The sequence below is a fragment of the Rhineura floridana genome, chromosome 3 (genome assembly GCF_030035675.1).
Source record: "Rhineura floridana isolate rRhiFlo1 chromosome 3, rRhiFlo1.hap2, whole genome shotgun sequence".
NCBI classification, from domain to species: domain Eukaryota; kingdom Metazoa; phylum Chordata; class Lepidosauria; order Squamata; family Rhineuridae; genus Rhineura; species Rhineura floridana.
The window spans coordinates 216477023-216504339 of record NC_084482.1 but is presented as its reverse complement, the minus strand read 5'-3'; the positions used below and the strand labels follow the sequence as shown (position 1 = coordinate 216504339).

At 44.1% G+C, this 27317-nt stretch overlaps 2 protein-coding genes across 2 annotated transcripts; both read left to right on the top strand.

Moving 5' to 3' along the window:
* The first annotated feature begins 655 nt into the window (after nucleotides 1–655).
* On the top strand, nucleotides 656–25593 carry LOC133381630 (zinc finger protein 420-like). Its single transcript, XM_061620980.1, has 7 exons — nucleotides 656–1613; nucleotides 1782–1854; nucleotides 3531–3613; nucleotides 4039–4165; nucleotides 5756–7558; nucleotides 22238–22245; nucleotides 22294–25593. Exons 1-7 carry the CDS (start codon nucleotides 1200–1202, stop codon nucleotides 23380–23382), a joined length of 3597 nt encoding a protein of 1198 aa, XP_061476964.1. The 5' UTR covers nucleotides 656–1199; the 3' UTR covers nucleotides 23383–25593.
* Nucleotides 13497–19344, top strand: LOC133381624 (zinc finger protein 24-like). The gene is made up of 4 exons (XM_061620971.1): nucleotides 13497–13868; nucleotides 15542–16062; nucleotides 16330–16411; nucleotides 19154–19344. The coding sequence occupies exons 2-4, from the start codon at nucleotides 15646–15648 to the stop codon at nucleotides 19201–19203; spliced, it is 549 nt and encodes a 182-aa protein (XP_061476955.1). The 5' UTR covers nucleotides 13497–13868; nucleotides 15542–15645; the 3' UTR covers nucleotides 19204–19344.
* Nucleotides 25594–27317: the final 1724 nt, after the last annotated feature.

Sequence of the window (27317 nt, the reverse complement as noted above, 5' to 3'; positions counted from 1 at the left end):
TTCCTCTCCATTCTTGGAAGTTTTCCTGCCTATACCCCAACAGCTGGTATAGTGTGGTGGGGAGGACAGCCTGGCTGGGAGTCCAGAGTCTGTGAGCAAATCCCCACTCGTGTCTCCTGGGTGTCAAGGGCCAGCTAAAGATCACCCCACAGTGAGTGGCTCAGGGGTTACGTGCCCTGCCACCTGGGCAGCCGTGGGCAAGCTGCAGAATCCCAAGGAGCCCAGTTGCCCCCCAGCTGGCAGTTGCGGACAAGGAAGGGGCTGGCTTGTGCAGCTGTGGCAAGCTGAGCAGGCCCTAGCCAGCTGGGGAGGACTAGCCTCAGAGGGAGGCAATGGTAAACCCCTCTGAATGCCGCTTACCACGAAATCCCTATTCACAGGGTAGCCATAAGTCGGGATTGACTTGAAGGCAGTCCATTTCCACTTTTCTCTCCCCCGCCCCCAACTTTCCCACCTTTGAACTCATTTGCTCACTCCACCTCCCGGGCAAGAAAAGTGACACTGCTGCCTCCCTCATGCTGCTTTGAATTTCCATGTTCGTTTGGGAACCTGAAGTGTTTCCCCCACGCTGGCAGAGTCCAAACTTCCCCTCTGTGTGTGCAACGCACATTTCCTCTTTGGCTCCTGCTTTCAGAGAGAGGGGATCCTGGTGCTTGGCTTCCAATGGGTTAAGATGAACTGAACCAGATTCCTAGAGAGGAAGGGAATTTGAGGAGGAAGGGAGGGCCCCTACAGATCAAAAGCACCTCCTTCCACAATCCTTTCCTCCCTGGCTTCTCACTTGGGGAGGGGGAAAGGGCCTTTGTCAATGCCCGCTGCATTGCTGGCCTCTTCTGAAATGTGGTAAGCCTCTCCCCCCTGCCCCATTTTGTGCATTTGGGGGTGGGGGGATCCATGGGCCGCAGAGGAAGAGTGCATAGGGGGACTGTGCAGCTGATCCATTCGGGATCCACCACAATACCCAAATCAGGGAGTGGATCTTCTTCCATTCACTCTCCTCTCTGCAAAGCCAGGAGGGCCCCTTTGATATATTGGTGTGTGGTGGTGGTTAAAGTAGGACTGTAATGCTGATCTCATTTCAATGGACACAAATCTTCAATTGAGTGGAATTAAGTAGGAGACAAAAAGGCTCGAGACTGAAATTGGCAGGTGACGAAGTTCCTTCAGCCTCTTGGAGGCTTTTGTAGAGCAGATCACAGATGGATGGGGAAGACTCATCTGGCTCAAAAGCAGGAAGAAGCTCCCATATCACCCAAAAAGGAAGCAGTGAGGAATCTTGGGAAAGAACCATGCAAAAGGTTTTGGGTGAGGACACCCTCAGTTCAGAAGTGCAAAGGCAACAGTTCAGGCATTTCCGCTACGAGGAGGCCAAGGGGCCCCGAGAGGCTTGCAGCCGACTCCACCACCTCTCCCATCAGTGGCTGAAGCCAGAGCAAAACACGAAGAATCAGATTCTGGATCTGGTGATCCTGGAGCAGTTCTTGGCTGTCCTTCCACCAGAGACGGAGAGCTGGGTGAGGGAATGTGGAGTAGAGACCACTTCCCAGGCGGTGGCCCTGGCCGAAGGTTTCCTCCTGAGCCAGGCAGAGGATGAGAAGCAGGCAGAGCAGCAGGTGAGAACGTTTCATTGACATAAATCCAAGAGATTCAGAATGTGCGGGAGGGTATCCCAAAACACTGTTAATTGTGCAACCTTATTTGGAAAGCATGCGGTCAAGGAGGCCATTCCTCTTCTAATTCTTCTCTGCATTCCATATCTTCAATCTGTGTTGCTGTTTCAGGTAAAGAATCTGTTTTCAGAAGTGAACACTGAGGCAGAGAGGAGTCCATCGAACACTAGAGAGGAGCCATTGGGTAAGCTGGGGGGTGTGGGGGAGGGGGGTCTGTGCCCTCCAGGCCAGTCACGATCCTTCAGGATCTCCCATTTGGCCTATTTTCACCACCCATCTCCCAGCTGACTTCACTTTTGATGACACCTGATGGGTGGGACAGAGTTTAATCCTGCCTTGGCTACATCATCCTGTTCCCAGCAAGGAACAAGCCAAAGCAGCAGGATTTAATCCCCTTTGACCATCTAAAATGGGATCACAGTCCCATGCAAGAGCACCCTTTGAAGCAGCTCTCGCAGGTGAGCTGCTTCCAAGACACTTTTGCAAAGGCTTGCAGACAGCTCCTGCCCTTCCATTTCCTCAAACGTGAGCACAGGGGCTGTCTGAAAGACTTTTCCAAGTTTCCCCACACTACCCTTATTTTTCCACAACTGAGGAATTAAAAAAGACTTGCATAAACATTTTCCATGTCTCCTTGCGTTTCCCTTTTACTTCTCCACGATTGGGGATTTAAAGGGGAAGGAGGGGGAAATCTCAGATTACGGAGAATTAAGGGAAGCACAAGGGATTTTGACTGGTGGGAGGGGGTGCCCATCTGCCAATCATATGATGTCTTAATGATCTTACAAAGGATTTGGCCCATCCAGTCAAAAAGGCCCTGGGGTACGCGTTAATGTTGTATCTCAGTTTGCTCTCTCTGTGCCAATTGTGAAAGAAATACATGGGCTCCTTTAACCTTTGGGTGAAGACACTCTTCTCTAGCCTTTTCCACAGCTGAAAAAATGTATTTATTTGCAGCATTTCACTCTTTTATACATGGGGACTGTGAGGCGTCCTTCCCTGGCTCTCCCTGTCAGGTTCCTACCTGCGCGTGGCTACTGCCTGTCACTAGGCACCACCAGGGACTCCACCAGTCCGGACTGTCCTTTTTTTTATTGTTTCTCTCCCCGCTCTAGCACAGATCTCAACAGATCCCCCTGCTAAGCAACCACCAGTCACGTCCTAATACTAGTATTCCCAGAGACTCTGAATACTGGTATTGTTATTCTCTTCACCGCTGCCACCATTTGTTACAGTTCCCCTTCAGCCTTGGTCATTACCTTACCCTCCCTTCTGGTCTGTGAAACCCCAGCCAAGGATCAGGCCTTTGGTAAACCAAATTAAGTATTTATTAAAGATAACAAAGCTAACAAGATTAACAAGATTTCTTCTTAAGGCACATAAGCATATGGTTTTACTCAATACTAATCCGAACTCCACCTCCCTCCTTCTCTTTCCCTCTCCTGGCAAACCACTCTCTCAACCCCACCAAACAACCCACTCTTTCTCTTTTCCCCCCTCATTCCACTCTCACTCTTCCTTTTATACATTCAGCCATTTTAAACACTCAGCCAATCATCTCGCATTCTACTGCCCATTCACTCCCCCTCCTCTTTCACTCCACTTACCATGTATCTTCTAAAACAACAACACTTACCATATATACATTAATATAGGAACATCACAGGGACCAGCACATTCACTTGGGAAGAAGATACCACAAGGAAAGAGATCTGTTTTCACGCAACTGAAATATAAACTGGGTTACAAACACTCAACACATAAGACTTTTTTTAAGATCCATGTGCAGCTAGACATGCATCCCATAACCTCTGGGACAAGCATGTACTTCTGACTTCCCACCACCTTTGTCTCTCCCAGGGAATGGAGTGCTGCTGGCAAGACCTCCTCAGCCGTCTCATCTTCGCAATGGAGGGGAAGCAGCTACTGTGGAGGAGGATCAGGTAAGGGATGAATCAGTGCGGGGAGAGGCTGGGGGCAGCCTGGGTGCCTCTGTCCTCTCCCCACCTTGCTGGGCCTGAAGAAATTTCTCACCTCTTTGCTTCTGACAAAGCGCTCTTTAACGAAGGCTGTGAATGCCATTCAAGAACCTTTAAATCATGAGAATAATGACCAATCACCTCACCTTAACTAGCCTTTTGGATGGAGCCAGTATTATTTATTATTAGTAGTAGTAGTGTTGCTTATTTATTTATGCATTGTTTAAAGCTAAAAAAGGCTTATAACCAAAATAAAAACCAGTTCAGCAAATGGTAAAACTAGCAGTACCCATAACTAAAATAAAACCCATTAAAACAACACACCAGTTAGTAGCAATTAATCTTTCTGCTATCTTTAGAGAGAACAATGTGCTTTCTTTTTCCATTAGGGACCCTTGTCCTTTGAAGATGTGGCTGTGTATTTTACTGAGGAGGAGTGGGCGCTGCTGGATCCTAACCAGAGAGCTCTGCATAAGGAAGTCATGGAGGAGAATTATGGAATTGTGGCCTTTCTCAGTAAGTCTCCCTGTTGAGTTTCAAAACCGATATTATGATCCAATTATTTATGTATGGGATCAACCACAGTATTTTGATATAGCTCAAACAGTGATCAGACTGGTCTGAACGGCCCAGGCCCTTTGAAATGTAAGTTTCAGAGTTGTTAGAGAAGTGGAGCATATTTCATGTTAAGACCAAAAAGCAATCCATCTCAAAAAAGAGGTGGGCTTCTACTGGTCTCAGATTCACATAAATATGTGAGTCTTTTGCCATTATGGAAACTTCTACTCTGGAGTCCAAAGATGGTTTATTTCCAAACCAGCCTTTTGCAAGGAACTCTGCACATGCTCTGAAATGCAAGACTCTATTCAAGCAGGTAACATGAAGCCATTGGGAGTGGTCATTTGGAGATTTGGGGCAAGATGTCAGCAGTATGTGATGGTACCCAACTCTACTTCTTGGTAACATCTGAATCAGGAGAGGCTGTTCAAGCCCAGGATCGGTGCTTGGACTGGGGCTGGGATGGATGAGGACCAAAAAACTGCCGCTGAATCCTAGCAAGATGGAGGCGCTGTGGATACAGGATCCCTGAGTCTGCATAAATGGTCAACTGCTTCCTTGGATGGGGTGATACTCCCCTGGAAACAGCCGGTTTGTAGTACAGAGGTGCTCCTGGAGCCATCTTTGTCTTTGAAGGCCCCAGTGACCTCAGTGGCTAGGAGTGCCTTTTATCAGCTGCAGCTGTAGGACAGTTGTGGCTGTTTCTGGACTTGGGCAGTCTGACTGCTGTTTTCCATGCATTCGTAACCTCCAGGCTGGATTACCGCAATGCGCTCTACGTGGGGCTGCCCTTGAGGTTGGTCCGGAAGCTGCAGCTGGTGCAAAATGTTTTGGCTTGACTGCTCACAGGGGCAGGTCCTATAATAGCTTGGGATCAAAATATCGACAAGATAGTCGCACCCCTTATATAGTCAATTGAGCACTACATCCTGCGGGTGAGGGCCTCCTGCAGGTTCCCTCTCATCAGGAGGTCCTTTCCAGAGAACATAGAAATTGGTCCTTTAGCATTGTGGCACCTGCTTTTTGGAATTCCCTATCCTTAAATATCAGACAGGTGCTTTCTGTTGTCTTTCTGGCATCTACTCAAAACCTTCCTCTTGCAACAAGCCTTTTAAGTAGCTAACTTAATTCCAGTCTCCAACTGTATTGACATTGTTTTAAAAGATGCTTTATTTCAAATATGTTTTTATTTTTTTCTCAGTTGTTTTTTGCCACCCTGGGCTCCTTTCAGGAGGAAGGGCGGGTTGTAAACTGATAAATAAATCAGATAAATGAATTTCTGCATGCAGATGACACCTTCTGCCAGGATGAGGCACCCTCTGAATGAGGATGACTGGCCCAAGACCATCTGTGAGTTGGTTTCCATGGACCAAATCCATTAGTCTGTCGCACAGCAGCTGCAGTAACAGAGGCACCTAACTATGTAGTAAAATCTGCCTCCAATCTAAATCCCTTCAGTTCTTACTTTATCTCAAGCATTAATTGAAGTTGTTCAGTAATTTCGGGCTCCATTTCCTTCTACGTGTCTAATGAGTTTCTTCATTGCAGAAGGTAATGAATTGCAATCCAAGAATAAGGGAGACCACTACAAGATCCATGCAGTGTGGGAGCCATATCAATATTTGAAGTGTAGAGAGAGCTTCAGTCAGAGCTCCCATCAAAAGACTCACAGTGGGGAGAAACCATATCAGTGCTTGGAATGTGGAAAGAGCTTCACTTGGAAGAAAAGTCTCACTTCTCATCAAAGAATTCATACAGGGGAGAAACCATATCAATGCTTTGAATGTGGAAAGAGTTTTCATACAAGCACAAACGTCCATCGTCACAGAAGAATTCACAGTGGGGAGAAACCATATCAATGCTTGGAGTGTGGAAAGACCTTTAATAGAAGCACAAACTTTCATCGTCATCAAAGTATTCACCGTGGGGAGAAACCATTTCAATGCCAGGAGTGTGGAAAGAGCTTCGTTCGGAAGAGTGATGTCACTTCCCATCTACGCATTCACACAGGGGAGAAACCATATACATGCATGGAATGTGGAAAGAGCTTCAGTAGCAGCACGACATTACATTCTCATCAAAGAATTCACAGTGGGGAGAAGCCCTACCAATGCTTGGAATGTGGAAAGAGCTTTATTCAGAGTTCCCAACTTACTTCCCATCAAAGAATTCATAGTGGGAACAAACCGTATCAGTGCTTCGAATGTGGAAAGAGCTTCCGTCATAGCTCCAGCTTTACTATACATCAGAGAAGCCACACAGGAGAGAAACCATATAAATGCTTGGAATGCGGAAAGAGCTTCTGCAACAGCTTCAGCCTTACTGTACATCAGAGAAGCCACACAGGAGAGAAACCTTATCAATGCTTGGAATGTGGAAAGAGCTTCAGTCAGAGTTCCAAACTCACTTCCCATCGAAGGATTCACACAGGGGAGAAACCATATAAATGCTTAGAATGTGGAAAGAGCTTCCATCAGAACTCAAATCTTGCTTCCCATCAAAGGATCCATACTGGCGAAAAACCATATAAATGCTTAGAATGTGGAAAGACCTTTAATAGCAGCACAAACTTCCATCGTCATCAAATAATTCAAAGTGGAGAAAAACCATATCAGTGCCAGGAATGTGGAAAGACCTTCGTTCAGAAGAGTGAGATCACTTCCCATATACGAATCCACACAGGGGAGAAACCATATAAATGCTTAGAATGTGGAAAGAGCTTTATTCAGAGCTCCCAACTCACTTCCCATCAAAGAATTCACAGTGGGGAGAAGCCATATCAATGCTTGGAGTGTGGAAAGAGCTTCCGTCATAGCACTGGCCTTACCATACATCAGAGAAGCCACACAGGAGAGAAACCATATAAATGCTTGGAATGTGGAAAGAGCTTTATTCAGAAGTCAGATCTTACTTTCCATCAAAGGATCCATACCGGGAAGAAACCATATAAATGCTTAGAATGTGGAAAAAGCTTCAGCTGCAAGAAAAGTCTCACTTCCCATCAAAGAACTCATAGTGGGGAGAAGCCCTATCAATGCTTAGAGTGTGGAAAAAGCTTCCGTCATAGCATCAGCCTTATTATACATCAGAGATACCACACAGGACAGAAACCATATAAATGCTTGGAATGTGGAAAAAGCTTCCATCAGAAGTCAAATCTTACTTCCCATCAGAGAATCCATACAGGGGAGAAACCATATAAATGCTTGGAATGTGGAAAGTGCTTTATTCAGAGCTCCCAACTCACTTCCCATCAAAGAATTCACAGTGGGGAGAAGCCCTACCAATGCTTGGAGTGTGGAAACACCTACTGCCAGAAGAAAGATCTTATTTCCCATCAAAGAATTCACAGTGGGGACAAACTACATTACTGCTAAAATGTGGAAAGAACTTCCATCATAGCATTCGCTTACTATAGATCAGAGACGCCACACAGGAGAGAAAACATAAATGCTTGGAATGTGGAATGAGCTTCCATCAGAAGTCAGATCTTACTTCCCATCAAAGGATGCATTCCTGAGAGAAACCATATAAATGCTTTGAATGTGGAAAGAGCTTCAGCTGCAAGAAAAGTCTCAGTTCCCATCAAAGAATTCATACAGAAGAGGAACCATGGAATGACTTGAATTCTAGGTGTTTTTAATATGCAATTGGATATAAAATGTGGAGTTTGAAAACATTTTGTGCAGTTGGAAAGCTGATAATATGCATTTTCAAAAATAGGGGGTAGACATATTAGGCAATTGTAATTATTAAGCATTAAATGACAGGCAATGACAGGTCAGTGTGTATTAACACCATTATCATTAAATTTATATCCCGCCCCTTCTTCCCAAAGGAGTCCATAGTGATAGAATGCATTCAGTTTCCATTAGTAAAATAAACTGCCCAAACCATACTAATAAGGAAGTCTTCATTTAGACCTGAACCTTCTCCACCTTTATCTTTTGGCAGGTACCTTCTTCTGAAACCAATGCAAAACAGCTGAGGCATCCATTTATATTGGATGTAAAGTTTTCTGTTTCCCTGCTTTTACTTTTAAGCACAGCATTTGCACTTATGAGCCTCTTGACATTGGCACTATAAGATTTGGCAGCCAGATCGAGAGCAAGGATTTTAACTGTTCTTGTAGTTTGGTGATCCTCCAAAGAATTTGATGTTGTCCTCCAAATCCATGGAGTGCACACTCTCAACATACTCAGGGCATAGTTTCTTCATACTCCAGATCTGTGCAATTAGTAACATGACCCTTGAAGAGTTAAATATTAGTATTTTGTGCTAGAGTTAAGCTCTGCCCCTTGGCCATTCCTTTGCTCTGATTTTCAGCTTCCATTTCCATTGTGTTCTCTACCCAGCTAACAATAAAGAAGCATTTTTGTTTGCGTGCAGTAAGAAGTAAGGGTTTGTGATGAGTAGATCAGGATTGGGTACTTATTGCTAAAGGGTGAAATACAGAAATTGATTAAAGTGATCTGAACAAATAGTGGCTATTTCTTCTTCTTCTTGAGTACTTAATGGCAAAGGATGAAAACAGCCCTAGAGGAAAAGAAACACTGCTGTGCACACTACAGTTAGCTGGCTGACTGGTCACCTAGGCTGTAATTCAGGCCTAATTTCTGATTTTCAGGTGTGCAGCTCAGCATGAGGCCTTTTCAGGGTCCCTGGGCAGAAAAATCAACCCAACAACCAGATTTTAAAAAAACCAATTGTTTTCAGCAATTAGTTTCCAATCACTTAGTCGGTCCTTTACATAGCAACCTGTTACAAAGTTTTCCCTTGACTGTCCCAACAGGATCAAAAATATAAAGGTCATTTCTCTCTCTGAAAAGTTGTATTGCGAATTTGCTATTGTTGTTAATTATTTAAGTAGTGCCATCAGGTGCATATGGAAGTGTACATAAAATAAAACAATAAAAAGTCCCTGCTTAAAAAGGCATACAATCTAATCTACTATTCTGAAAACGTGATTGCATGTTGAACAAGTGTTTGTATAAGTTGATGAAAGGAGCCCCATTATACAGAAAGTATTTTATAAAGTTAAGGACTCGGTCTCATTGACTTGAAGAAGAAAGGTATGTGTATTGTTCTTAGCGCCACTCTGCCGAAATGCTTGACAATGGTTGGATTGCAATGTGCTCCTCCTCTGTTTCTAACCCTGGGTTTTTTTTGTTTTTTTTGTATTGGTGTTGTCATAATACAAGATTGAAACTGAAGTTTTAAGAAAACGTGATCCATGCTACATTTTAACCTCCTAGTTACAGCATAAACTTTTTTGTTTACCCCTTTTTGTATCACCTTGTTCACTGTATCCTTCAGAGCTTGGAAGATTACTTTTAAAAAAGAATTAATTACAATTACTGTTACACGGCCCCCAAATGGAATAAATTACAATTATAATTGTTCTGAAAGGAATTGATTACTTTACAGTTACTCATACCCATCATACCTTTAAAGTATGTGAGAATTCTGGGAGCTGCTGTTTATCCCTCGGAGAGCCACATTTCCCAGCCCCCTAAACACATTATCAAGTCCCCACAATTCTTTGGGGGAAGCCACATGCTTTAAAGGTATGCAGTCTTTAAGGGGAGTGACTTCTGCCACCAAAGGGGCAGCGAACCAACCAGCCAGCCATCAAAGGCATCAAGTATCTTGAATCCTGGAGGAAAAAGAGATCCCCCATTGCTTTCCTTGTTGCTTCTGAAGTGAAAGCCTGGCACATAAAGTCAGGGCAGTGCAATCGATAAAAGAGGTGTTACCAACATGGCACCCACAGGTGCCCATGTGCTTGCCAAAGCCAAAAGGCGTTCTGTTGTAGCCAACATAAGAGATTGCAATGAGGCACAGTGCTTACGACAGTTTCTCCAGGTTGCAAGATGAAGTCTACACTTGAGCTTGATCTAAAAGCCAATTTTACCTTTTTTATTCTAAGCTGATTCTCCCACTAGCTGGGACTACACTGTGTGGAACTATGCATGGGTGGTTGGTTGTTGTGGCTCTTGTACTCCTCTCCAAAACAGATTTAATCTAGATTCCTGGTGTACAGTAGGGCCCCGCTTATACGGCGGGTTAGGGACTAGCCCCCCGCCGTAAAGCGGAAATTGCCGTAAAGTGGAACCCATAGATTTTAATGGGATGCGTCGCGCGAAAATGCCAAAATGCCGCAAAACAGCAAAATCGGCTTTAAAACGGGGAATTTCCTCTGATTGAAAGCCGCCACATCAGCGGAACGCCGTAAAGCGGGGCCCTACTGTACTACAAACTGACAAGGTTCCCCTGCTTGGGTTGAGCCGAAGACTAGATTTCTACAGGCTTGTCGTCCCTGGGATCCTGAGCACATTTTAGGGGATATAGCTCCCAGCTAGTACTGCTACTGTGCTCTTACTACATTTAAAATGAGGTTTATATCAATCAATCAAGGGTGATGCTTACTTTTGACTCACTCAGCTTCTGCATGACGCTTTTCCTTCCTACGCACAAAGCCATTTGCATGTGAACGTAAAGGAGGACAGGAGCGCCTGGAGCTGTTCGAAAGCCCTTTTGCAAACAACCCCGGTTTACAAAAGGGCTTCCCAACACCCCTGTGCTGTGCTTTGAAGTCCTAAAAATCGGGTCTGTAAAGGGCAGCGATGGACTGTCAGTTCTGATAGCTGTTAATGTAAAGGAGAACAGGGCCACTCCTGACATCACATGATATTATAGTTTTGGGTGTTTGTGTCCTTGGGGGTATAAATATGGGTTGAAAGAAAGCAAAGAAAGTAGGATATCCACTTTATCCCCCTCTTTGTTCCTGACTAAAAACATCCCAGTACAGAGGCAGCCACAGAACTTGGCTTGTGCTTGTCCTAGTCAGCAACTGCCTACAGCAGCAGCTGTCCTTTTCCTCTGCCCTCGTGTGTCTTCTCCTTGCCCAGCCCTTCAGGAGAACGTAGCCCTGATTCCTCTAAGTTCTTCTCTCCTATGCAGGGATGATTCACTCTCCGTTCCCAGCTTAGAAGAGCATCACAGGACAGGCCCGCACTATTTCTTCAGGGGCTTCAGGATCTTTGAGCTTCCTTCTCCAACTCTTCTGCTCTCAATTTATAGTGGTTGCAGCACACATTTAGAGAGATGCCCAGACTGACCGAGTCAGCCATGCAGGTTTTGGGCCCAGCAGACTCAACTAGGCAGCACACAAGGCTACCACACCAATTTTGGGCCCTGAACTTATTCCAACATTGCCAGTTCCGCTAACATCTCAGCAGATCTACTGACATATATGCTGATATGCCGACTGTCTGAAAAATACCTTTGAATGAAGTAAGTCTACTAACATCTGGACTTGCATGTTTTGTTTTGTTTAATATTCCACAATGATGCAGCAATATACTGGGTGTACTTTATTAATTCCACACATGCTCAGAAAGAGAGCTGCAGCCACCTTTATGGGCACTCAGTCTGTGATAAGAAAGGGAGATTGCTTACCTCAGAGCAGTTAGGAAGATGCCTGGCCAATCCCAGAGGCGCCATCCAACCCCATCCTGGCACCAGCATCCCGGGAGATTCAGATACGCGGCTTTGCAATGTCTTGCATGAGACCTTTCAATGTATTGTAATGTTTTGTTTTATTTCTATTTTTTTCTTAAAAAAAGATCTAGGGGCTGCATCCGATGAAGTTGTTCCCTTGGCGTCAGGATTAACTTCATCTCCGTGCACCCTCCCCAAATCTGCTACGGAGGGTTTATTGATTGATTGATTGCATTTGCAAACCGCCCCATAGTCAAGAAATCAGAAGAAGGCTAGGACTGGGGAGGGCAGCTGTGAGAGAACTAGAAAAGGTCCTCAAATGCAAAGATGTATCACTGAACACCGAAGGATCATTCAGACCATGTTATTCCCGATCTCTATGTATGGATGTGAAAGTTGGACAGTGAAAAAAGCAGATAAGAGAAAAATCAACTCATTTCAAATGTGGTGCTGGAGGAGAGCTTTGCAGACACCATGGACTGCAAAAAAGACAAATAACTGGGTGTTAGAACAAATTAAACCAGAACTGTCACTAGAAGCTAAAATGGTGAAACTGAGGTTATCGTACTTTGGACACATCATGAGAAGACATGATTCACTAGAAAAGACAATAATGCTGGGAAAAACAGAAGGGAGTAGAAAAAGAGGAAGGCCGAACGAGATGGATTGATTCCATAAAGGAAGCCACAGACCTGAACTTACAAGATCTGAGCAGGGTGGTTCATGACAGATGCTCTTGGAGGTTGCTGATTCATAGGGTCGCCATAAGTCACAATCGACTTGAAGGCACATAACAACAACAACCATAGCCAAAGCTCTCTGGGTGGTTTACAACAATTAAAAACATTAAAAACAAATATACAAATTTAAAAACACATTTTTAAAAAGCAATTTAAAAACACATGCTAAAATCCCTGGGAGAAGAGGAAAGTCTTGACCTGCTGCCGAAAAGATGTTGGCGCCAAGTGCACCTTGTGAAAGAGATCATTCCATAATTTAGGAGCCACCAATGAGAAGGCCCTCTCCCTTGTTGCCAGACTCCCAGCTTCCCTCCAAGTATGCACCCGGAGGAGGGCCTTGGATATTGAGTGTAGTGTACGGGTGAGTTCGTGTCGGGAGAGGCGTTCCATCAGGTATTGTGGTCCCAAGCCGTGTAAAGCTTTATAGGTTAAAACCAGCACCTTGAATCGAGCTTGGAAACATACAGGCAGCCAATGCAAGCGGGCCAGAATTGGTTTTATATATTCGGACCGTCTGGTCCCTGTTACCAATCTGGCCGCTGCATTTTGCACAAGCTGCAGTTTCAGAATCGTCTTCAAAGGCAGCCCCACATAGAGCGCATTGCAGTAATCTAACTTGGAGGTTACCAGAGCATGGACAACTGAAGCCAGGTTATCCCTGTCCAGCTGGGCCACCAACCAAAGTTGGTAGAAGGCACTCCGTGCCAGAGAGGCTACTTGAGCCTCAAGTGACAGAGATGGTTCTAGGAGAACTCCCCAGGCTACGAACCTGCTCCTTCAGGGGGAGTGCAGGACAGGACAGGTTGGACATCCACCCTCTGGTCAGAAGAACCACCCACTAGCAGCATCTCAGTCTTGTCTGGATTGAGCCTCAGTTTATTAGCCCTCATCCAGTCCATTGTCGCAGCCAGGCACCGGTTCAGCACATTGACAGCCTCACCTGAAGAAGATGAAAAGGAGAAATAGAAATAGAGTTGGGAGGGACCTCAGATCAGTCGCTTGGAAGTTTTCCTGCCTGCTTTGCTCCACTCATTTCCCACCTTTGAACTCGCGAACTTCGGATTGCCCTGCTCGCTTGGGAACCTGAAGTGTCTGCGTCAGGCCGGGAGGGGCCCAAATTCCCTCTGTGTGCGCAACGCGCATTTCCTCTTTGGCTCTTTGCTTTGCAACAGGTGATCCTGGTGCTTGGCTCTCAATGGGTTAAAATGAACTGAACCGAACTAGATTCCTAGAGAGGAAAGGAATTTGGGGAGGAGAAGGAGGAGTGCGGCGGGATCCGCCGGAGCCAAAGCGCCTCCGTCCCTCCAAAGCCCCTCCGTCCCTCCAAAGCCCCTTCCCTGCCTGGCTTCTCACGCGTGCAGAGGAAAAGGGCCTTTGTCTTTCGCAAGCGCTGCACTACTGCCCCCTTCTGACATCTGGTGAGTCTCTCGCCCCGTTTTGTGCATTTGGAGGATGGGGGTCCCCTGGGCCGCAGGGCGAGGGTGCATGGGGGCCCCGTGCAGCTGATCCATCCGGGATCCATCAGAACATCCAAATCAGGGAGCGGATCTTTTCCCACTCCTCTGCAAAGTCGGGGTAGGGGGTTAATATAGGGGTGGGATTTAAAGTAGGTCTGTAATGCTCATCTCGTCTCAATGGAAGTGACTTCTCAATTAGAAAAAACGGAAATGGACTGCCTTCAAGTCCATCCCGTCTTATGACTACCCTATGAATAGGGTGTTCGTGGTAAGCGGTATTCAGAGAGGGTTTACCATTGCCTCCCTCTGAGGCTAGTCCTCCCAGCTGGCTAGGGCCTGCTCAGCTTGCCACAGCTGCACAAGCCAGCCCTTTCCTTGTCCGCAACTGCCAGATGGAGGGCAACTGGGCTCCTTGGGACTCTGCAGCTTGCCCACGGCTGCCCAGGTGGCATGGCACGTAACCCTGAGCCACTCACTGTGGGGTGATCTTTAGCTGGCCCTTGACACCCAGGAGACACAAGTGGGGATTTGAACTCACAGGCTCTGGACTCCCAGTCAAGCTGTCCTCCTCACTGTGCTACACCAGCTCCTATATTTCAGTTAGAACACACACAAAATTCATCAGGCCATGATGTTCTCAAAGCTGAGTGTGGAAACGAAGGGGGGGGGTTAATCAAAGGAATCAAATGCAGGCGTCCCCGAGTTGAGAGTAAACAACCCTGTTGCAAGGGGGGAGAGGAATGTAAGGGACCCAGTTGCCCCCCCCAACCATACATCCCAGATTCCCATCTTTTTTCAAAAAAGGAGAGTAACTTTCCAGCAGATTGTAGAACCTGAGATAGGAGGCAAAATGCAGAAATGTTTTGGCATGTATTTTTTGTGAGAAATTTGCCTCCTCTCAGCTTTCAGTGTTTTGCTCTGCTCCTCCCTGGAAACATTCCTGTGAACACCCTCGACCTGTTGTGTTAAAGCGAAATTGATAGATAATAGAGAAATACAGCACTCCACACACACTCCGGCCGTGGAGTGTGTGTATGTGTGTATGCGCGCAGGTTTGGAGTATTGGGAGTTTGGGTTGCAGTTTAAGGGGTTAATGGAAGCCGGCAACTACAGGAGGAAAATGGAGCTCACAGCTATACGTAACAGTTGTATATAGTGGGTTTGTGCTTATGCGAATTCGGTGAATTACTACACTTTGTACAAGTCAGGTAATGAAACCGTGAGGCTAGTTTCTCACAGGAAGAGCAGAAAACGTATGTTTTGCTTCATGTCTCAGGTTCAACAAATGCCTAGAAACTTGTTCTCCTTTTTAAAAACAATGAAAACTCAGAATCTCTGGATTATGGTTCACGGAGAAGGAGGGACTGTCTCCTCCCCCCCCCCCATCCATGCAACTAGTTTGTTTACTTTCCATCAGAGGCACCTACATTTGATTTCTGTGATTAAAAAAAGTCAGTCTTTTTTGAACAGAGTGACAGCCCTTATATAACCCAACTTCAAAGTACTTCAGAAGAGGTGAGGCTGGAGAAGAAGATGGCCGCAACAGATTGGGGCCAGAGAGAAAGACAGAAAGCTGCCTTACACCAGGTCAGGCCACTGGTCCATCTAGCTTCTATAATGTCTTGGGTTTGTAGGACCTGACTGTACCTCTGATTAGGAGAGTTGTAGCCTTGAGGCAGAAATTGGCAGAAGACAAAGGAGTTCCTTCGGACCTCGTGGAAGCTTCCTTGAAGGAAAGATGGATGAGGAAGACTCAGCCGGCCCTGAAACAAGAAGAGGCCCCAACGCCATCGAGACTGGAAGCAGTAGGGGATTCTGGGGAAAAAACATGCAGAAGGTCCTGGGTGAGGAGAACGCCTTCAGCTCAGATGTGCAGCGGCAACAGTTCAGGTGCTTCCGCTATCGGGAGGCCAAGGGCCCCCGAGAAGTTTGCAGCCGTCTCCACTATCTCTGCCGTCAGTGGCTGAAACCAGAAAGGCACACGAAAGCTCAGATGCTGGACCTGGTGGTGCTGGAGCAGTTCTTGGCTGTCCTTCCACCGGAGATGGAGAGCTGGGTGAGGGAATGTGGAGCGGAGACCAGTTCCCAGGCGGTGGCCCTGGCTGAAGGTTTCCTCCTGAGCCGGGCAGAGGACAAAAAGCAGGCACAGCAGCAGGTGAGAGCTTTTCATCTGGATAGTTCCAAGAACATGAGGGAGGCTATCCCAAAATACTCTGGTAATTGCCCAACCTAATTTGGAAAGCACCCAGCGAAGGATAACCGATACCCCGGAGGTTTTTGCCTTTGCCTCTGCCTTTCCTTTTCTCATCTTTTCTAAGCCCTGGGCTCCTGTCGGGAGGAAGGGTGGGATATAAATCAAATAATAAATAAATAAATAATCTTTCTCCCCATTCCATGTCTTTCATCATTGCTGTTGTTTCAGGTAAAGAATCTGTTTGCAGAAATGAACACTGATCTCCCTGAGGCAGAGATAACTCCATTGAACACTAGAGACGGGCCACTGGGTAAGCCGGCAGAGGGGGAGGAACACCTCTGGCCTCTGGGCATATCATGGCCCTTTAGGGGGTCCCATTGGCCCACAAGGCCATTTTCCCCAAACTTCACCCACCCAAAGGCTGACATCACTTGTGACATCAGGTGAGGGATGGGAGGGCAGGGTTTAATCCTGCCTTGGCTGCATGATCCTGTTCCCAGCAAGAAACAAGATCGGGCAGCCAAAGCAGCAGGATTTAATCCCCGCTCACCATCTAAACCGGGATTACAGTCCCATGCAAAAGCACCCTTTGAAGACACTTTTGCAAAGGCTTTCTGACAGCTCCTGCCCTTCCATTTGCTCAAATGTGAGCATAGGGGCTGTCTGAAAGACTTCCACGTTTCTCCACGCTACTCTTATTTTTCCACAATCAGGGAGTTAAAGGGGGAGGGGGGAGTCTTGCAAAAACATTTTCCATGCCCGCCTGCCAATCATGTGACATTTTAATGATCTTAATAAGGATCTGGTCCATTGAGCTACAAAGGTGACCCACCCCTGGGGTAAGCGTTAATGTTGTATCTCTTTTTATCATTAATTTTTATTCAAAGTTTCAAAAAACAAAACAAACAAACAAAAAACAAGTTAATAACTAATACAATAAAATAAAATGTTGACTTCCGATTTGTCGCAGATCAGTTATAGGTCTATAATATATAACAAACCTGACTCTTAATATATTACAAAATCACTTTCCTCCAGTAGTTATCTTAATTAATCATCAAATCTCATTAACATCACTTTATTCTTTCCGCAAAAAGTCAGAGAGGTTTCCAGTCCTTGAGAAATATATGCATCGATTTTTCTCCAAATAAACATGTCGATTAATCCATCTCGTCAAGTCTGCTAGGTCCAGTAATTTCAATAGCCATTCTTCCATTATCAGTGTTAATTCCATCTTCCATCTTCCATCCTTGCATCCATAATAATCTTGCTGTCATAGTCATAGTCATATAATAAGAGTCTGATGGGAATTTCCTTCCTCACAAATATTTCCTTGCCATCAATTCTGAATGTGTTACTGAAATGTTGTTGTAAAGTCATATCTCTGTTCCTCTTTTTTACGAAATGCACTAGCACATCTCTTGAGAGTTTTTCCATTGTAACATATCTGTAATTAATTCTATAGATTTTCTCTATTTCAAGCTCCATCACATCATTCCAGTCCAGAAATTTTTTCGAAACATTGATAGCTTTATCTCTGATATCTTCATCAATTTCTTCAGGGACAACGCTGAATTCCAAACAGTAATCTTTATCTCTAAAGTCCATAAACTCCAAATCTTTTTCCAGTTCCACATTTGATATATCTGTTCCAATCTCCAAGACTTGCATCTTCCCTTTAATTTTTCTTTCTTCTTCTATTGCTTGTCTAGTTATATCTCTGATCTCATCAACCTCCTCTCTCATAAAATCCCCTATTTCTTTCAGCTCCTGCTTCATTTTGCCAAATTCAATTTTCATCTCTTGTTTGCCATATCTCATTTCTTGTTTCGTTATCTCAATCTCATCCATTATTTTCTGAAACATATTTACTTCCAGGGTCTCAGCCACTTTCTTAATTGTCATTTTTAAAACCAAAAAGAAAAAAAACCCTTCAATTTCCAATATAGCACTATTCCCAAGCAAAGAGCAATTTATTTCTTTTTCTAGCAACAAAGGAGTTAATATTCCAAACCTGATGACATCATAATGTAGACAGCACAAACTGCCTTATCTCTTATGTGTCCAAGAATGCAAAACAAATTTAGTTCACAGCATCCAAATAGTTAGTGGCATAAAGAACAAGCAGATTCGTTAAAATGAAGTAGACCAGAAAAAATAGTCCCAGACATATAATACTCAAAAGTTCATATAAATCAAAATTTTTCTTCTCAGATTAGATGCCTCTCATCCATGTGTATCTTTACAATGCTCAATTCCAGGCCAGCTTTTTGCAATAAAAACAAAGATAAGCTATTTCGATTTCCTTCCGCCTTAATTCCGTGTATAAAAGAGAAAAGTTATAACTCACCCAGGGATTCTTTACTGCTGATTCTTTTAACAAATCTCTTTTACTGCAACAATTTAAGCCAAATGATAAGGATAGACAGAAGAATGCTTGCCTGTTAAAATCTGTTTTTCTTTGAAGAAAAGAAAAACGTCTCGCTTAATCAGTTTGAGCTTGCTTGAAATTCCCTGGCTCCATCTGACGTTGCTGGCTGGTCCTTCGTTCATAGGAGATCCTAATGAATTCAAGTCCCCCAACAAACACAACGAAGCTTGTGGATGATCTCTTCGTTTCTCCCTTGCCTGGGAGAAAGTTTTTACCAGTCAAAAAAAACCCTTTTGACTGGTTTTAAAACTGAAAAAGCTTCCTCTGAGATGAGAGCTCGTCTCAGAGGCAGGCACAAGCGAAGCAATCCTTCCCGGAAGTGCATTAATGTTGTATCTCAATTTGGTCTCTGCCGATTGTGAAAGAAATCCATGGGCTCCTTTAACCTTTGGGTGAAGACGCTTTTCTCCAGCCTTTTCCACAGCTGAAAAAACGTGTTTGTTTGCAATATTTCACTCTCTTTTAAAGGGAGACAGATGTGTTTTCATTTAACTGAAATATAAAATGGGCACAAACACTCAACAGATAAGATTCTTTCTAAGTTCTGGGTGTAAACAATTGTAAATTTATTTATTTATTTATTTATTTATTTATTTATTGCCCTTGTATACCACTCCATAGCCGAAGCTCTCTTTGCATATTGGAGCAAAAAGAATCTTAATTTCGAATAAATGCTCATGGCGTCTGAACTGGCGGTGACTGACCAGGAACGAGATCTTATGGTAGTAGTGCATAGCTCAGTGGAGATGTCGATCTAGAGTGCAGCAGCTATGAAAAAGACAAAATCCCATGCTAGAGATCATTGAGAAAAGGTACTGAAAATAAAACAGCCGATATCATAATGCCGTTGCATAAATCTATGGTGCGGCCGCATTTGGAATACTGTGTACAGTTCTGGTCGCCTCATCTCAAAAAGGATATTATAGAGTTGGAAAAGGTTCAGAAGAGGGCAACCAGAATGATCAAGGGGATGGAGCAACTCCCTTACGAGGAAAGGTTGCAGCATTTAGGGCTTTTTAGTTTAGAGAAAAGGCGGGTCAGAGGAGACATGATAGAAGTGTATAAGTTTATGCATGGCACGGAGAAGTAGACAGAGAAAAGATTTTCTCCCTCATAACACTAGAACTCATGGACATTCAATGAAGCTGAACATTGGAAGATTCAGGACAAAAGAAAGTTTTTCTTCATGCAGCTCATAGTTAAATTATGGAATTTGCTCCCACAGGAGGCAGTGATGGCCACCAACTTGGAAGGCTATCAGTGACTACTACCTGTGACTGCTATGCTTTGCTTCCATAGTCAGGAGGGGAGGGATGCTCTTGTATTCATGTCCTGCTTGTGGGCTTCCTAGTGGGGCACCTGGGTGGCCACTGTGAGAACAGGATGCTGGACTAGATGGGCCACTGGCCTGATCCAGCAGACTCTTCTTATGTTCTTATTTTTGTAGTTAGATGTGTATCACATAATGTCTGAGACAAGTATTTGCTAGAAGCTTCCCACCACCTTTGTCTCTCCCAGGGAATGAAGTGATGCCGGCAAGACCTCCTCAGCCGTCTCATCTTTGCAATGGAGGGGAAGCAACTTCTGTTGAATCAGATCAGGTAAGGGATGGATCAGTGGGGGAGAGGCTAGAATTATTTATTAGTATTAGAATTGTTTTACTATTAGTAGTATTGTTTATTAATTTGTACATTGTTTAAAGTAGACTTACAACCAGAATAAAAACCAGTTAAACAGATATTAAACTAGAAATAGCCACAATTAAAATAAAAAAAATACAATGGACTGCCTTCAAGTCAATTCCGACTTATGGCGACCCTGTGAATAGGGTTTTCATGGTAAGCGGTATTCAGAGGGGGTTTACCCATTGCCTTCCTCTGAGGCTAAGAGGCAGTGACTGGCCCAAGGTCACCCAGTGAGCTTCATGGCTATGTGGGGATTTGAACCCTGGTCTCCCAGGTCGTAGTCAAAACAAACCCATTAAAACCACACACCAATTCGTAGTAGGTAATCTTTATGCTATCTTTGAGGAGGGGAAAACATGTGCTTTCTTTTTCCATTAGGGACCCTTGTCCTTTGAAGATGTGGCTGTGTATTTCACGGATGAGGAGTGGGCACTACTGGATCCTGACCAGAGAGTGCTGCATAACAAAGTCATGGAGGAGAATTGTAGGATCATGTCCTCTCTAGGTAAATCTCCTTGTTGTGGATCATAATACCGGTTTTGAAATGAAATTATTTATATATGTGACGAACCCCAACATTCTGATCTGGCTCAACAGCACCATCTATAGTATCTGCGATTCTAACCACTCTGCAGTAAACTTTGAATGCAATGCTGTCTACTGTTTTGTCTCTGAAAATGATTCCTCCAGTTATGCCCTTCTAAATAGTGATCAGACTGGTCTGAACAGCCCAGGCCTTTTGAATATAAGCTTCAGAGTTGTTAGGGAAGGGGAATTGGTTATTTTCTAGCTGGCCAAAGGTACCACTTACATCAGAGAGAGAGCAGATTTCATGAGATGTCAAAAAGCAATCCATCACAAGAAAGAGGTGGCCTTTTACCAGTCTCAGATTCCCATAAATATGTGAGTCTTTTGCCTTCCCATAAACTTCCAGTCAGGAGTCCAGATATGGTTTATTTCAGAACCAGCCTCTTTGCAAGGAACTCTGTACATGCTCTGAAATCCAAGACTCTATTCAAGCAAGTAACATGAAGGCATTGGGACTGTTCATTAGGAAATTTGGGGCGAGGTGTCAGCAGTATGCTGATAATGCTCAGCTCTGTTTCTCTGTAACATCTGAGTCAGGAGACACTGTTCAATCCCAGGACTAGTGCCTGGATGCAGTGGTGGGCTGGATGAGGGCCAAAAAACTGAGACTGAATCCTAACAAGACTTAAGTTCAAAGTGCTGGTTTTGGTGTATAAAGCCTTATACAGCTTGGGATCAGGATTCCTGAAAGATTTCTCATCCATTATATATCCAGATGATCACTGCATTCTGCAGGTGACAGCCTCCTGCAGATACCATCTCTTCAGGAGGTCATTTTCACAGAACATAGAAATTGGTCTTTTAGCATTGTGGCACCTACTCTTTGAAATTCAGTCCCCTTACAAATTAGACAGGCGCTGTCTCTGTTGTTTTTCTGGCATCTACCGAATACCTTGCTCTTTCAACTAGCCTGTTAAGCAGATACATTTATCCCAGTTTGCATCTGTATTGGAATTGTTTTAAGATTTTTTGAAAGATGCTTTGTCTTCGTTGTTTTTTATTCTGTTACCGCTTGTTTGCCACTCTGGATGGAAGGGTAAAGTATTTTCCATGCAAATGATATCCTCGGCCAGTAAATGATGAGGCCTAACCTTTTTATTTTATCATATTGTATTTTTCCATTGCTGCCAATAGCTCAGAAGAGAATGCATGTCGTTGTTCCATATACCTGAACAACAACCTTGTGAAGTAGGCAAGGCTGAGTGAGAGGGATTGACCCAAGACCATCCAATGAGTGTCATTCTTGAGCTAGTCTCCATGGCCCAAATCCATTAGTCTGTAGCATAGCAGCTGAGGCACTTAATTATGTAGTAAAATTTGTCTCTAAGTCCCTTCAGTTCTTATTTTATCACAAATTACTTGAAGTTGTCCAACAAATTGGGGTTCCATTTCCTCCTATGGCTCTAATCAGTTTCTCTCTTCAATGTACAAGGTGATGACGTGCAAAACAAGAATAAGGAAGACCGCTGCAAAATCAACACAGTGGAGGAGCCATATAACTATTCAGAGTGTGGAGAGAGCTTTAGTGAGAGGTCACATAAAAGAACTCACAGCGGGGAGAAACCATATCAGTGCTTGGAATGTGGAAAGAGCTTCACCTGGAAGAAAAGTCTCACTTCTCATCAAAGAATTCATACAGGGACAAAACCATATCAATGCTTGGAATGTGGAAAGAGCTTTTATACAAGCACAAACTTCCATCGTCACAGAAGAATTCACAGTGGGGAGAAACCATATCAATGCTTGCAGTGTGGAAGGACCTTTAATAGAAGCACAAACTTCCATCGTCATCAAAGTATTCACAGTGGGGAGAAACCATATCAGTGCCAGGAGTGTGGAAAGAGCTTCGTTCGGAAGAGTGATATCACTTCCCATCAAAGAATTCACACAGGGGAGAAACCATATCAGTGCTTGCAATGTGGAAAGAGCTTTATTCAGAGCTCCCAACTCACTTCCCATCTACGAATTCACACAGGGGAGAAACCATATAAATGTTTGGAATGTGGAAAGAGCTTCAATAAAAGCACAAACTTCCATTCTCATCAAAGAATTCACAGTGAGGAGAAGCCCTATCAATGCTTGGAGTGTGGAAACACCTTCCGCCAGAAAAAAAATCTTGTTTCCCATCAAAGAATTCACAGTGGGAACAAACCATATCAGTGCTTGGAATGTGGAAAGAGCTTCCGTCATAGCATCGGCCTTACTATACATCAGAGAAGCCACACAGGAGAGAAACCATATAAATGCTTGGAATGCGGAAAGAGCTTCTGCAACAGCTTAAGCCTTACTGTACATCAGAGAAGCCACACAGGAGAGAAACCTTATCAATGCTTGGAATGTGGAAAGAGCTTCAGTCAGAGTTCCAAACTCACTTCCCATCGAAGGATTCACACAGGGGAGAAACCATATAAATGCTTAGAATGTGGAAAGAGCTTCCATCAGAAGTCAAATCTTACTTCTCATCAAAGGATCCATACTGGGGAGAAACCATATAAATGCTTAGAATGTGGAAAGAGCTTCAGCTGCAAGAAAAGTCTCACTTCCCATCAAAGGATCCATGTACAAGAGGAATCATAGAAGTGCTTGAAGTCTAGGGTTTTTTTAATATGCAGTTGGACATAAAATGTGGAATTTGAAAACATTTCGTGCAGTTGGAAAGCTGATAATGTGCATTTTGAAATATGGAGGAGGTAGACACATTAGGCATTGTGGTTATTAAGCACTTAAATGACAGGCAAGTGTTGGGAAAGGCTACTACTACTGCATTTATATCCCACCCTTCCTTCCAAAGAAGCCCATAAAGGTAGATATGCTTAAAACAAACTGTCTAAACCATATTAATAACAAAGTCTTCATTTGGGCCTGAATCTTCTCCACCTTTATCTTTGGGTAGGTACCACTTTATTGCATCCTTGTAAATATCCTTAAATTGCTGCTGTTTCCTACTCTGTGTTCCTTCTTCTGGAACCACAGCGAAACAGCTAGTCTGGGATCCCACTTGGCCAATGAGGACATATTATAATGGATGTAAAGATAGAATTTTTCTGCTTCCATTTGTAGTCGGGCCCTGCTTTTACTTTTGAACACAACACTTGCACTTATGAGCCTCTTGACATCGGCTGTATGAGGCTTGGCAGCAAGAATGGGTATGGTGACCCTGCAAAGAATTTGATTTTGTTCTCCAAAGCCATGAAGTGTGCACTCTCAGCATGGTCAGTGCCAAGTTTCTTCATATTCCATCTCCAGATTTGTGCAATTAGTAACATGACTCCACCCCTCGGCTGTTCCTTTGCTCTACTTTTCAGTTTCCATTTCCGTTGTGTTCTCTACACAGCCAGCAATAAAGCAGTATGTTTGTTTCCCTGCAATAAGAAGTAAAAGTTTGTTTAATCTGCAGTTATTATGAGGAGTATAGCAGGATTTTGTGCTTATTGCTAAAGGGTGAAATAAAGAGATAACTTAACATGATCTGAATCACAGAATCATAGAATAGTAGAGTTGGAAGTGGCCTACAAGGCCATCAAGTCCAACCCCCTGCTCAATGCAGGAATCCAAATCAGAACATTCCCGACAGATGGCTGTCCAGCTGCCTCTTGAATGCCTCCAGTGTCAGAGAGCCCACTACCTCCCTAGGTAATTGGTTCCATTGTCGTATGGCTCTAACAGGAAGTTTCTTCTGATGTCCAGTCGAAATCTGGCTTCCTGCAACTTGAGCCCATTATTCCGTGTCCTGCACTCTGGGACTATCGAGAAGAGATCCCGGCTCTCCTCTAAATATCTACCCTAACTTACCCTTTACAGTTTTAAAGCACTCGCTATACTCACAATCATAGTGGCTATTTTTTCTTCTTTTTCTTGAGCACAGGCATACCCCGCTTAACGTTGCCCCGCTTAATGTTGCCTCGCTATAACGTACATGCTCCATTCGTCCCCATACCCCGCTTAACGTTCGCGCACTTCACAATAACGTATACTTTCTTGGCAGAGCTTGGAAAAGTTACTTTTTTGAACTACAACACCCATCAGCCCCAGCCAGCATGGCCACTGGATTGGGCTGATGGGAGTTGTAGTTCAAAAAAGTAACTTTTCCAAGCTCTGTTTCTTGGCATGACGCCGCTGCCATGTAGTGGTGATTGCGTGCACTACAAGTGAAGACAATTGCTTCACTTAACATTTATTTTCGCTTTAAGTATACTCTCTGGTCCCATTGCAAACGTTAAAGCGGGGTACGCCTGTACTTAATGGCAAAGGATGAAAACAGCCCAAGAGGAATAGAAACACTGCTGTGCACACTATAGTTAGCTGGCTGATTGGCCACCTAGGCTGTGATTCAGGCCTAATTTGCACAATGTGTACAGCTTTATATGAGGCCTTTTCAGGTTCCTGGGCAGAAAAATCAACCAAGTAACCAGATAAAAGAAAAATTGAGTTGTTTTCCACAATTAGTTTCCAATCGCTTAGTTAGTCCTTCATGTAGCAGCCAGTTAAAAAGTCCCTTTGATTGTCCAACAGGAAGTAAAATCTAAAGGCTATTTTCTCTCTCTCTTTGAAAAGGTGTATTGTGAACCTACCATTCAGCAAGCTTTTTTGCATGTTTATCCAGGTGTTTATATAAGTTTATGAAAGGAGGTCTATTATGCAGTAAATACTTTACGAAGTTACGACTCGGTCTCATTGACTTCAACAAGAAAGATATGCATATTGTTCTCAGCACCACTCTGCCTAAATGCTTGACAGTGGTTGTATTGTAATGTGCTCTTCCTCTGTTTCTAAGTTCTTTGTATTGGTGTTGTGATGCAAGATAAAAACTGAATTTTTGAGAAAACAAGCTCCACGCTGGTTTTTAACTTATTCGCTATGGCATACATTTTTGTTTGTTTTACCACAAGATGTATCCTTAACATCCTTTCTCTTCTTGTTGTTGTTATGTGCCTTCAAGTCGACTACGACTTATGGCGACCCTATGAATCAGTGACCTCCAAGAGCATCTGTCATGAACCACCCTGTTCAGATCTTGTAAGTTCGGGTCTGTGGCTTCCTTTATGGAATCAATCCATCTCTTGTTTGGTCTTCCTCTCTTTCTACTCCCTTCTGTTTTTCCCAGCATTATTGTCTTCTCTAGTGAATCATGTCTTCTCATGATGTGTCCAAAGTATGATAACCTCAGTTTCATCATTTTAGCTTCTAGTGACAGTTCTGGTTTAATTTGTTCTAACACCCAATTATTTGTCTTCCTTTTCTCTTATGAAACATAAAATGTGCCAGTCACTTAATTCCTGGTGTCCATACTTAATTTCCTGTTAAACTGACCTTTACATAGCCTGTTATCTAAGTTAATACTGTCTCTGCATGGCGGAAGGGTGAGGGAGAAGGTTACTGCCTTTTCCTTCCCCTAGCCTGGCCCTCACATCCTCTCCATAAGTGAGTGGGGTGAGGGACAGAGAGATTGGCTGGCTCTATGCAACTCACCCCAAAAATGTCCCACCTAGAAATGTGAAGGCTGTACAGGGCTGTGGCCTTGCATCTTCCTAACTGCACTGAGGTAAGCAATCTCCCTTTCTTACAACAGGCTAAGTGCCCATGGTGGCTGCTCCCTGCTGCGACTCTGAGCAGGTGCAGAATAATCTACGCCAATGGCTTACACCGGAGATTGTTCCTTTGTTGTGGGATATTTTTAAAAAATCATGTCAGTCCAAATAACAGTAGATTTGTATCATTCAAATATATTTTTCAGACAATCAGTAGATCAGCATAAATTTCAGTAGATCAGCTGAGATTTTAGTAGACCTGGCAACACTGGAATAGGTTCAGGGCCCAAGTGACTCTCTCTTTGCTTCCATTTGTCTGGAGGCCTTGTGTGATGCCTTGGTATCCTTAGTTCAGTCTGTTGGGCCCGCTCACTTCTTGTCTTGAACCCCATCAGTTTGGGCCTCTCTGAGCATGTGCCGTAGCTGCTATAAAGTAAGAGGAAAATCAAAGAACGGTAGAACAGAAGGAGCCTCTAAGGCCATTAAGTCCAACCCCCTGCTCAGTGTAGGAATCCAACTTAAAGTGTACCCAGCAGGTGGCTGTCCAGCTGCCTCTTAAAGGCCTCCAGTGTTGGAGAACCCACCACCTCCCGAGGTCATTGGTTCCATTGTCCTATCGCTCTAACAGGAAGTTTTTTCCTGATGTTCAGTCGAAATCTGGCTTCCTGCAACTTCAGCCCATTATTCCATGTCCTGCACCCTGGGACGATCGAGAAGAGATCCCGGCCCTCCTCAGTGTGGCAACCATTCATGTACTTGAAGAGTGCTATCATATCTCCTCTCAGTCTTCTCTTCTCCAGGCTAAACATTCCCAGTTCTTTCAGTCTCTCCTCATAGGGCTTTTTCCCCAGTCCCCTGGACATCCTTGTTGCCCTCCTGTGAACCTGTTCCAGTCTGAATCCTTGAAGTGCGGAGACCAGGACTGGACGCAGTATTCAAGATGAGGCCTAACCAGTGCTGAATAGAGGGGAACTAATACTTCAC

Bases quoted from the DNA above. Each gene is read 5' to 3' on its own strand.
- LOC133381630 (XM_061620980.1), top strand. From the start codon at position 1,200: ATGGATGGGGAAGACTCATCTGGCTCAAAAGCAGGAAGAAGCTCCCAT. The intron at 1,614-1,781 runs GTGAGAACGTTT...TTGCTGTTTCAG, and splicing joins AGAAGCAGGCAGAGCAGCAG to GTAAAGAATCTGTTTTCAGA. The intron at 3,614-4,038 runs GTAAGGGATGAA...TTTTTCCATTAG, and splicing joins CTACTGTGGAGGAGGATCAG to GGACCCTTGTCCTTTGAAGA.
- LOC133381624 (XM_061620971.1), top strand. From the start codon at position 15,646: ATGGATGAGGAAGACTCAGCCGGCCCTGAAACAAGAAGAGGCCCCAAC. The intron at 16,063-16,329 runs GTGAGAGCTTTT...CTGTTGTTTCAG, and splicing joins AAAAGCAGGCACAGCAGCAG to GTAAAGAATCTGTTTGCAGA. The intron at 16,412-19,153 runs GTAAGCCGGCAG...ACCACTCCATAG, and splicing joins CACTAGAGACGGGCCACTGG to CCGAAGCTCTCTTTGCATAT.